General features: G+C 36.8%; 2 protein-coding genes across 6 annotated transcripts in view; one reads left to right on the top strand and one right to left on the bottom strand.

Annotated features, from left to right (window-relative positions):
- LOC137278058 (uncharacterized) overlaps nt 1–12565 on the bottom strand; it is a 118022-nt gene that overhangs the window by 48022 nt on the left and 57435 nt on the right. The gene's annotated exons all lie outside the window — the stretch shown is intronic.
- LOC137278059 (transmembrane and coiled-coil domains protein 2-like) overlaps nt 1–12565 on the top strand; it is a 95470-nt gene that overhangs the window by 49569 nt on the left and 33336 nt on the right. For 2 of the 5 annotated variants that reach the window (XM_067810134.1, XM_067810130.1), the window contains exon 3: nt 8321–8483. In XM_067810134.1, the coding sequence (XP_067666235.1) occupies nt 8482–8483 (2 nt within the window). In that variant the 5' untranslated portion in view covers nt 8321–8481. Of the gene's footprint in view, nt 1–8320; nt 8484–11442; nt 11495–12565 lie in introns of those variants that run through there. The other 3 variants (XM_067810131.1, XM_067810128.1, XM_067810132.1) reach the window with 2 other exon arrangements.

The raw sequence follows: 12565 nt of genomic DNA, 5'->3' as shown, positions 1-12565 counted from the left end.
AACGCCTTTTATAGGCCTATGAATATATCTGAAAACTATCTGAAAATGCGAAAAAGATAAAGGTTTTGTGTGTTCTGTAGTGCATACGTGGATTCATACAAGTAAATACATCAACAAGCAAAGGCCGACGCGTATCGGTCAATATCCCATCTGTTCTAAACGTGGGGCCTCCGATGAGTCTCCTTGCCTAAAACAGTGTGGATATTTAACGATGCAGCGAGGAAACCATGAATGTAACTTATGATTACTTATACAATATTTTTGGTCGAGCTTCCGTATTCTATCAATATTATAAATACTTTTACGTGCATTTGAATGAATTTGAAGATCAAGACTTATTGAAAATTAGTTTACTTGCATCTCTCTCCTTTTCACCCTCATTGTCACTGCATGAGCATGAAATACACGTGAAATTCGTTCCAAGTCGCGAGTAAACAAATCTTCAGCGTCTGGCTAAGCAGCGGTGTGTTAGGGCCGACTTGCTCGTATTATTTCAAGTTCAAACTCATATTTTTTATTAACGAGTTTACAGATGTTAGTAGTTCAGCTGGCACACAACGTGCGGAAAGGCATACACCGACGTTTAGCGTCTCAATCCTATTTTATGAGGAGCACTTTCATGGTGCTTTTTATCGGGAAGGTTGTTGACTCAAGAGACACTGAAAAACGGAGCATCGTGTGTGTAGGATAGATGGATCGAAAGATCTATCCTTTAGGTACAAAATCTGATGGCTGTCTTACCTTGAAAAATTTATTTCAAAATCACAAATGAATATGTTCACTTGGTTAAATACAACAGACTTCCTATAAATGCGACTAAATTCATGTACTTTTCAACTCAAAGCTCATTAATTGCTTTTCCATAGATACATTAATTTCAAATTGAGTGATAAACTTTTCCACGTTGTAATTAATAACGTCTTCACAGGGACAGTTTGGTCTACAACAATCATACATAATTCATTTGATTAAGGTTGTAACGTATGCGTGAACTGCAAAGTTCAGGGATTGTACATTGTTAACACCAAGCGACTATTGTCGAAAGACAGTACGATATGTAATATCTGTAAGTAATCTTTTTGTAACTGGAGGCCATTTGTTTTCAAAGGCATTATAGTTGTTGTTTTTTCAACTTTTCAGTGGCATAACATTGTCTATGTTATTTATAATTTTAACCATTGATAAGGTGCTGCCCTTTAGATTGCATACAAAAATATGCCTTTTGTTCGGTAGGATTAAGTGATTCAGCAGGATATATTTGCCTGGATGGCCAAAAGTAACTGATTCGTATCCAAAGTTATATCGATATGAATACGAGCATTCAAAAATAGTTCCAAACTCTCCCATATTGTTTTACATATTCACATTGACAAGTCTTTCTGGTCAGTTTTACATAAAGAGCAAATATCATCGTTAGTTCATAAACATTAATTCCTTCTTAGTATAGATGCGGTGTAGAAATTCTAGTGGAATTCTATAGCTTTAATATCTTTTGTACAACACCGGTCCTGGAGTAATATACTAGTATTTGTCCATTTGGAGAGGTTAGATTAAAGCTTTCCACTCACTTATCACACACCATGAATAGGTTGAGTTATTCAATCATGTGGATGCTATATCTATGTATATCTTCTTTCTCAAGACGTTTTGACAAATATTTTCATTGCACGTGGACAAAATTGTATTTTTCAAAGTGTGTCTGCACTGTGTAAACCGACTTGGAATGTAGCAGCATTGAATCACATTCAGCTTAGACTATAGCTTTATGTTTTGGACATTTTGAACAGATCGCTGTGCCGTATGCATTCTTTGATTACTGAATGGACAACCACCAAGTTATTTTTTCTTTTGATGTTCTAATGCAGGTAGCATCTGTTGCAAACTTAACATAAATTCAAACATAAAGAATTACGAATTTCCCATTACTGGCAGTAGTATGTGTCTATATTATCTGTAGCCATGACTACTACTGGAAGTACGTCACAGATGCAAGTGGCTGTATTGCATAACATCCAAGAAGCCCTCATCGCTGCTCGCAGCTATATTTGCCTTTTACATTCTAACTTAGATCTTCGTAGGTGCTATCATAAGGAAAGATCACTCATTAAAAGTAGTTAGGGCAGTGACAATGCCCAATACATAAGCATTGGTGAGTCTCATGAGTAAGATTCTAATTCCCTATATGTATAAAGTGTGGCTAATGCATTATACATTCAATGCAGTTAACTCATTAAATTACCAAGTTTCAATTATAACAATGACAAAATCGACTAGTCCATTAACCACACTCTCAGGTTATAAACTACATTCTACCATGACTTCTGTAAATACTGGATTGTGATTGGTTAATCAAAGTCATCCAGAGGTATATAATCACGTTATAAACCTCTGATTTTCAAACACATCATGTACTTGTTTAAAATCTGAATAACACGGTTATGGTAGAATGGAGATAAACGCTACACGTTCGGTTTTAAATCAAGTTTAGAGCTATTATATTTTCGTTATATACCTCTGATTTCCCAACACAGTATGTTTATCTCCTAAATAACCTTTTCTATAACTATTCTATAAGTTGCCCTAAATGAAAGATATTTGACCTTTGACTCATGACTGCATTCACACACTTCCAGTGTTACTGATGGGGAAGGAACATTGCATGCAAGCACATCCAAGTTATCTAGTGTATTGTCTGTTGTGATGTGTGTCAGTCACATTGTGATACACACCCTATAATAGCTTCATTTTGAGACCAGTTCGAATTGCATGACACTTTAAATAACTAGTGACTGGTATTATTCTGACTTTTGTATGCAGCAGTGTTTGGGTGTTGCTATAGTCACAATGCATATTCGATAGACACATTACATTCAGGAAAATGGCTGTGGATAGTTTCTCGTTATCATTCACAGGAATCAGTGATTCCTATGTATCAGAATATTTATTTAACTTGTCATGTATGTCAATTTTGAAACCAGCTGAAAATATGCATATTTTGCAGCAATGTAAGATACCACCATTTTCCAGATGTATTTTTTGGTGTTTTTGTTAGCATTTCATATAAAAGTATGCTATTAATGCCTGAAAATAGCTGTCAATTTACTCTCATGTGTGGGAGAATTCTCTGCAAAGATGACCTGTGAAGATCTGGTTTAGAATTGGTCTTCAGTAACCCATGCTTGCCATAGAGGATCGGGTGGTCAGTCCTGCTGACTTGGCTCACCTCATCATATCCCAGTTGCATAGATCGATGCTCATGCTGTTGATAACTGGATTGTCTGGTCCAGATTGGTACTGATTACTCACAGACTGCTGCCATTGTTACGAGGGTGTATTTTTCATAGTTTGCATAATCATCTTTTAGGTGAGAGTTATTTTGGGTCACATTTTGCATCATATATGTTCAGTGGCAATAGTATTTTAGCGGCATGCCTTTTTTTTATAGCGCTCCAGAGTTGCCTCCCTTGACTGGTTGTTTATCTTGTATCATACGAGGCTGAATCAGGCTTTAGGGAGGGATATACTACAAGAGATAACATCTTTGTACTTTATAGTTTAATACAAAGATGTCTCAGCCCCAAAAGTGGAAAGTTCTATGCATTATTCGTTGATTTTGTAAAGGCTGTTGATTCTGTGCAGCAGAAAAAAAAACTATGGGGACTTCCACAATCACACAGTCTTAGTAACTAAATGAATAAAATGTTGAAGTGTATATATGTACATATTAAAGTGTGTATAAGGAGTAAGCATGAATTATCTGAACCTTTTATTAGTGAACTAGGTGTTAGACAAGGCAGCATTTTAAGCCCTTTCCTTTTTATGTTTTTCAATAATGAACTGGCAGTGCAAATATGTGACACATGTGCAAATGGAATCCACTTACACCCAGATACAATAAAACTATTTCTGCTACTCTTTGCCGACAATATTGTATTACTCTTTAGTACTGTCAAAATAATTGTTTTTAAGACAGGTGGAAAACTTCCTAATTTGGAGCAATTACTCCAATCTACTAGTGTTTATAAGTACCTTGGCATATATTTCTCTAATAGTATCTCCTGGACCAACTACACAAAACATGCGTCAGTACAAGCTCTGAAAATGTTAAAAATATGAGATCTGTAAGTGAAATGCCCTTTGATACATTCTTTAAAATATTCGATATGAAGATAAGTCCAATACTTAAAAATGGCTCTGAAATATGGGGATTACAGCAATATGACAGTATTGAAAGATTCCATTTATGGTGCAAGAAGTTCCTTGGTGTAAAACTGAACATATGTAATATGATGGTATACGGTGAATTAGGTAGATTTTCTCTGTTTGTATATTCTTCCATTAAAGCCATGAAGTGCTGGGTAAGATTATTGCATATGCCATGCCATAGGCTTCCCAAAAAAATACGCAGATGTGATGAAATTGTATGACGAAAATGGGAAAAGAAATTGGATGACTGATATCTGAGAGGTGTTGTGCAAAACTGGTTATGGCTATGCATGGTGTGATCACAATGTTCAATCCCATGCAGATTGTACTCTATCATTTACCCAATGAACGAAAGATATGTATTGCCAATCCTGGTTGGAATCACTACTTCTGTCCGCAATATGTTTACACTACAGTCAGTGGAAATCTGATATATGTTTTGAGGACTATTTAGCAAAACTCAAACATAAAGAAGTTTCGAGTATCTGTCTCTCATTTCATTGCTCTTCCCATAAATTATTTATTGAAACAGGCAAATATGCAGGTATAAAAAGAGAAAACAGAATATGTCAAATATGTAATATGAATACTGTTGAAGATGAACTAGATTTCCTTCTAATCTGTCCTACGTATATGACTATACAAATGAAATACCTAAAGCCATACTATTATACGTATCCAAATGTAAACAAATATATTTCACTATTAACAGTTACTAACACATCACTAATACATAATCTAGCCAGTGTACATCTATTTTGCTATGACTTTTTTAGGATTGTTATAGAAAAGAACTTATATGTCTTCTGTCTAATCATGCAAACTTTAAATGTACTACATACCTATGGCTTTTTGAGTACTGAATAGAGACTGATTGATTGATTGATCTCTGGCTATTGAGAAAGTTCTAAGTGGATGGCGATGCAGCCATGCTTTGTTAGAATGTTCCTGACACTGTGTCAGTATATATAAAGGCTGGTTGTTGTGTTGACGGTCACACTTGGTATTACACTCGAAATTATACTGGAGCTGCCTACCATCATCATCTCATTGTCAACATCATCTGACCTACAATCTACATCCAAGACTGACACTGCATGCCTAACTGTTCTTTGTGGTAACAAGCTCCATATAGTATATTAGGTCTCAATGTAAATGTCAAGACTTGTGAGGTAATATCTAATAGTTATGTCCCATTACCTCAGATTTGTGACTCAACTGCATTGTACCAGAAATGTGAATTATTATAATTTGCTCATGGTTTGCTCAATATATTATTGAATATTTTAGACATGTCTATGTTATATTTTGCTGGTTCAAAGGGGATTTCTTGTACTTTTTGTTTTGTCACAGCAATATATTACCCATAAGACCATATATTGACATTTTGCTGCATGTGGCATGAAACAAAACTCACTGACTGCAAAGCCAGAGATGGGCCAAAAATTGTGATGTCACATTTCAAAGTGCAAGTTGTTCCAGATTATTTACTAAAAGTTTGTAGTCATGATGAAAAATTGTGCTGCCAAAGATTCTCCATGGTAGTGCCATCCTGATCTACAGAAGCATGTGCTCTAAGTCTTTATTTTAAGTCACATTGTACTTGACAGCTATGAAGTGTTTTGCTGTTTCACAACTTGGTTTGTATTGAGAGTTGTAAACCTGTCTCCCCATGGTAATATTAGTCTGGGGTGCCTTTGTCAAAGATTTTGTGGTTGATGTTTACTATCTTCAATGGCATCAGGTGATGACAGCAGTTTAGCATTTCAGTCAAATCAAGAATTTTGTGTCTGTGTTTGGGTACCACTGGATAGCAGAAACAGGAGCACATGAATCTGGTTTATTTACACCCTGCACAGAGATTTTGATAATGCTGGACCTGATAAATAGCCATAACACTTCATCCCTGGTGCTGCTGATGCTGCTGCTGTTGCTGCTTTTGATGTTGCTGTTGCTGGAATTGTTATACCTGGTACAGCTATATGGCATTCAAATTTGATGCTTCAGACATGTCACTTCAAAAAAAGTGATTGATTGATAACTTAATAGCTTTTTTTTTCTTTTGAAAGAAAATTTAAAACATGCCGTATGAGAAGTTGCACTTTCTTAGGAATGAAAATGTTGCTTTTTGGGGGGGGTCATTTAGTGCAACATTTTCAGCTTTGACACAGAAATCTGTAAATTATTCGAGGAAATCTCCTATTTGTGGTTACCTATAATTGTGGGTTCTCATAATAAATCAGATAATGAAGGTAATATAAGATGTCATAAAAGAGAAGTGACCAGCTTTTATGGCATTGATTTATCTGTAAAAACAGTATGATCAACCGGGTATGGTTTCCCTACTGCTTGGGGATTCCAGGGCATAACAGCTGGTCCTCAATTGCCTTGTGAGATAATGAAGATCCGATTGTCACATTGTATGACAACTATATGTAACTATATGGTGTTTATCCCTGGCTGCTGCAATGATGCTTATGCTATCCCTGACTGGGGCATTTTCAGGCTGCTGTGATAAGGAAGAAAAATTGTTGACTTGCACAATATGAAATTCACCACGCAGGTTTTTCCATATCTTGATGAAGCATCTCCTGGATCAGTTATCATCGTAAACTACTATCAGTGTGTAATCTGTTTCATGCGTTGCAACACGGAGAGGTGTCCTTCTTTGCCGACAATGAATAGTTATCCGTGGAAGCATGATTGCGTGATACCATCCTGATAGTATAATGGCACCATTGATGACTACTCACCTCTGATTGCTAATCACAGATAACTCATCACAGCAATAGTAGCTAATGTGATTAACACTGCTTCCAGATTTCTCCTGACGCCCAATGTTGGATGTGTGTAGGTTCTTTTACTGAAGCAGACGTTTGAGCTGACTGTGCTTCACATAATCATTGGGTAGTAGGTGATGTAACATCAAAATAGATGCTGGAGCTTGGATGAGTCCCTCTGACTTCACACGTTGGAGATGTGATAAGCAGATGCCAAGGCTGTAACTATGAAGAAATCAATATTTGTTATCCATTTTCTATGCAACATTGTGCATAATTATGAAGCAGTGATAAGCCTGGTAGACAGACCTTCCTTATATTCAGAGATGTGGCAGGGAAGTTGAGGGTTGTTCCTGCAGGTGCATGATGGTGGTGACTAGTTTTCAGGAACAGTTGTTGTTCATGGAAAATGACAAATTTTGGTGAGCTAACATACTGTATTAAATGGAGTATGCTTGTTTTGGTCCTTCTTGTTGCCTATTTACAATAGAGGTCAGTGTTGTTAGAGTTCTAATAAAACAACCCTTGAGATGTTGCACTGAGTTATTTCCTTGTTACTAATGGTAGCACCCCTAAAACCAAATCTCTCTGAGTTTATGATTATGACAATGACTCCTTGAGTTGAACTGTTAACTTCAAACATGGACTATTATACCCTGTAATTGAGCAACTGACAGTTGTCAAGGTTGCATGTGATGTGGTGGCCTCTTTGTGAAGACCCTTACTAACCCTTATCTCCTGTTCTGTAATTTTGCATCAAGGTTACCTTAATGACTTACAATCACCTTAATGCTTTGTGAAAGGAAGCCCTGGTGTCATCATTGATTTTCAGTGATCCAGTCTCATAAATTTCAGGTCGCTTTTGTTTTCATTGATAACCAGGACTGATCATTCTCTGACATTGGAAATGTCACATTATTTGTGAAACTACCTCTTTCTAAACTACTTTACTTTCTTTCATATTTGTGAAACATTACTATCATTGAAGGTTTCTGTCACTAAATTACAGAAATTACTGACAGCCTGTCACTGTCTGAGATCTGCATACAGTCTCTCAGTCAAGACTGTCATATTTTCAGAGTATGACTTTCAAATTTGGCTGGAATTCACAAAAGGTCAAGGTCGCCTAAGTCCTCAGAAGAATGGTGAAAAATTCGTTCTGCTACTTGTTTTCAGTCTCTGAAGATTTGATTATTTTTTTGTTTGTATGAACATTTTTTATGTTTACATTAAGATGTGTCTGCTTTGCTGTCTGTTTGAGTCATAGTGGGAACATTGTACCTGTGAAATTGAAAGTTTGTCCCCCTGTCTAACATCTGTTAATTATGTTACAGGTAGCAGCAGTTTTGTGGAGGTCGAGGATGAGGGTGAATGTAGTTCCTTCGGTGGCAGTGGTGGGAATTTAGTCGCCGCTGCTGCTGCGGTGCCAAGCGTTGACAGCGGAGGAAGGGCGTCGGTGCTGGGATCTTTCCTGCATAGGCTCAACAGACCAGCTATGTAAGTACCTTGAGTGTCGATATTCAGCTTGTTGTAGCTGCAGTAAATTGTAACTGGGTAGAAGGGACATCTGTGGATAATTGTTGTGCCTACTGCAGCAGATTGTACCAGTGTCCAAGGGATGTCTGTGGATGGGTGCAAGGGACATCCATGGATGATTGTTTTGTCTGTTGCGGTAGATTGTAAGAGGGTACAAGGGACATCTGTGGATGATTGTTGTGTCTGCTACAGTAGATTGTAAGAGGGTACAAGGGACATCTGTGGATGATTTTTTCGTCTGCTGCCGCAAATTGTAACAGGGTACATGTATATGGTTAGTTAAAGTGAATCTGTGTCTTGCATGTGCAGCTTGGACCATGGTGGAAGCAAAATGTCCAGCTTTGTACCTGGATACAAAAGGATACATGTGAATCAGTGCCGTGAAGCTGTTACAGGTTCAATGGTTGTGACAGGATCCCCAGGAAACTTTGTACAAGGGAAATATGTGTGTCAGCATCATGAAGCTTCTGCATCTGCATGGTGCCCTTTGGTTTTGTCAAAGAACCATGTCACTGTTGTCCAGGTATTGACTGTGTTTTTCAGTGACACATGGGTTGTCACAAGGAAAACAAGAATCTTGAGAGGTTGATGTCAGTTTGGTGTTGGTCTGTCTGCTGCAGCTAATTATGATATATGACCTCTGGGACATGGAAATGAAGCAAGCAGGTTCTTTATAAGTGTATGACCATAAAGATCAGCTATTGGTGAGGCACACTGTATCCATATAGGAAATTAAAATCATACTCACGAGACTCACCATTGCTTATATATATTGGGCCTTATCACTGCCTGAACAACAGTTAACAAGCGATCTTTCCTTATGATAGCACCCATGAAAGTCTGAGTTAAAATAGGTCTTAAGTAACTCATGTTTGTTGTAACAGGTGACTAACAGGATCAGGTGGTCAGGCTTGTTCACTTGGTTGACACGTGTCATCATATCCCAATTGGATGATTGATGCTCATTCTGTTGATCATTGGATTGTCTCATTCAGACTCGAGTACTTACAGACCACCGCCATATAGCTGGAATATTGCTGAGTGCAGCGTAAAACTCAACTCACTCATTCAAACAACAAACCAACCAACCAACCTAAGTCTAAATTAGATTGATGCCTTTCTTTTCAATTTGTCATTATTGCATCATTCATATGAACTATCTAGTGGATATTCTACTGCAGTTGCGGTTATGTGATCAACCTGTTGCCATGGCTGTGTCAGTATTGGAGAGGGTGAACATGTCCAGTTTTTGTCTATCGAACATTAAGAATACATGCATATATAGTGCATACATTCATGCATTATTTACTTTTATACATTCACTAAGTACATTATTTGAATGCCATACCAACAGACATGTTAACATGCATGTCATGATTCAGCCATTACCAGTGTTTGCAATATCATAAATTTGCTGCGATACCTACCAGCTGGATACACTTGCTACAATCTAATCAAAGTTTTTATCTGCCTAACATGTACAGTACATGTTCTGTTTTATTAGACGTTAGGTAATTTTTAGTGAGCTAAACCAACAAACAACCTGGAAGTCAGTGATTGTTTGTGCAACACTACTGGTATTCGTGATTTGTCAGTTGCCAGTGTAAAGCTCCGATGATCATATATTCAGATCAGATTTCAGATTTCAGATTTATCCAGCTAATGATCCTAGTATTTCAGCGTCATTTGGTATCATTATGGCTTTACAACCACACTAAGCTTACGTATTGCAATTTAAGGCCAGACAAATTTTCTTTCTTGTTTTTTGGGGATTCTTTGCCTCAGAAAATCTAAAGGCAGAAGGGAAAACAAAATAAGAATAATCAGTGAAAGGAATATTCCATATTTTAACAAAAAGTTTTTAACTTTAGGAAATTTATGAAGTGTATGTTAGGCAATAAAAAATCTGAAAGAGATTTTCTTTCCAGTTTACATTTTTGGCTAATAAGAACGTTAGGATTTTATTATTTGAGCAGGGAAAATAACTTTTTATTTTTTTTTTTCTTGAACAAATACAAAAGGCGGATCAGTAAAACATGAGAAAAAATTGGTTTGGCCTAACTGAAATTCTGTCTATAATAGAAGGAAGACCGGTGTACTGAAACTTTGTTATAAATGAAAGTTAAACCTGTCATTTGGCACAGATTGAGCGACCAGACTGTTTAGTCATACCAAATTGATTATGTGTTGATATTACTGGACTTCCTTATTTACAGCAAACAAAGTTGTCAGTTTTCTGAGAGTAATTGCTATCTACTATGATCAAATTTCAAAGGCAGACATTTGTCTTTAATCTGTTTTCCTGTATTGTTCAATCCTCATTGATGACTGTGGCAGTGGGGTAGCCTTGTGGTTAAAGGGTTCACTCGTCACACTGAAGAATTGGGTTCGATTCTCCACAAGGGTACAATATGTCAAGTCCATTTTTGGTGTTCCCTGCCGTGATGTTGCTGGAATATTGCTAAAAGTGGCATAAAACCAAACATGTTTACTAATCGATGAGAACTCTGATGTGTATGGTGAGCTACAGAACCCAATATATTAAATTTATTAACAAATTCGGGCAATCACAAATTTTGTAGTCATGACATGACTTTATGACAGTAGATCATGTGATATTTGTTTTAGCTTTGCTAGTTTTTACCTGGATGTATTCCACATTATACTGACTGCATAAATAAATAACTTCCCCAAACAATTGTGATATTTGTGGCATTTGTAAATATGAGTTTGTTTTAGCATGTTTTGTGTTGTGTCCATGTGTCAGTATTGTGTTGCTATAACATGTAATATTGTGTCAGTAGAGTAACATTGTACATTGTGCTATTCGTAGATATTGGCAACTTGTTCCTTTTGTGATGCTAGCTGATGATTGGTGATCTTTAGTGCAGTTGTTGATGACATGTTTGATGTGTTTTGCTAGTGGCAAGCATGGACCCTCGGTATTTACGACGTGCGAGTTTACCAGCAAGGTATGTTAGCAAGGCTTCATGGAATGCAAGTCAGAACCACACTGCATACTTGTAGGTTTTCCATCCAGATTACTTATTACTTTATATTTTGCATGATGAAAATTAGGAAATATACTTAAATATTTTTTAAGTTACACATCACTTTGACATCTTTTTTCATTAAAAATTGTATTTACTAGTGTAGGATTCTATTCTAAATATGTCTTAGGTACCTTGTATGATTATGTTGTTGAAAAAGACTTGCCCATGTCTGCTACAGAACTGCCAGTAACTGAGACTAAAGCTTATTTCCTGAATATATGTAACATTGATCGTAACAAGTAAATTCATTTAACTTGAAACGGAGCAAATAGTGAGATTCAGGGAAATCTAGACTTGCTTTGTTTAGGGTTTTAGCATTGCAGGGAGGGCTCGGCAGTAGGGAAAAAATGTTGTGCTGAGACTGTGAGACAGACTACAAGTAGCCCAAAAGTAACATCAGTATTCCAGAAGGAACATCTCTCATGAATTCGAATTTTCTTGACTTCATCGATTTTGAATGTTGAATAGGTATTATTGGTACCGTATACATTACAGATGCTTGTAGTTGTTTTGGAATTGGACAAAAGTACAAAATCTTAAAGCTAGAAAGCATTCTTGATACTAGCTGTGAGTAGCATGGAAACAATTCCTCCAAGTGATGTTACCTGTACATGTTGTATATCTGACTTACTTATGCAAATTACAGCAGCAGTAGGGTTTAGGTCATCCGGAAGAACTTTGGCCTGGAATTTAATCATCATAAATTTTCCTCTTTTGAACTGTCTCATGTATGTTTAATGACATGTCAACAAGCCTAGAAGGCATACATGCTCCTTGAAGTAGTCCTATAAATTCATTGATACAAACTAGTGTAAACTGGCAAGATAGTTTTACAGCCATTCCTTGACCTGTACACCATTGTTTGGTGGCCTGTGTCATACTGATATGGAAATGAATAGCAGTTTATCATCTACAGCAAAGCAGTGCATCTGTCAGTCTTATGATCTGAGTCAACACAGGGTTATTTGATAGCAGTCAATCAGAAAACAT

This window comes from Haliotis asinina, chromosome 3 (genome assembly GCF_037392515.1).
Source record: "Haliotis asinina isolate JCU_RB_2024 chromosome 3, JCU_Hal_asi_v2, whole genome shotgun sequence".
NCBI classification, from domain to species: domain Eukaryota; kingdom Metazoa; phylum Mollusca; class Gastropoda; order Lepetellida; family Haliotidae; genus Haliotis; species Haliotis asinina.
The sequence above is the reverse complement of the archived record's forward strand: the minus strand, read 5'-3'. Positions and strand labels throughout refer to the sequence as shown.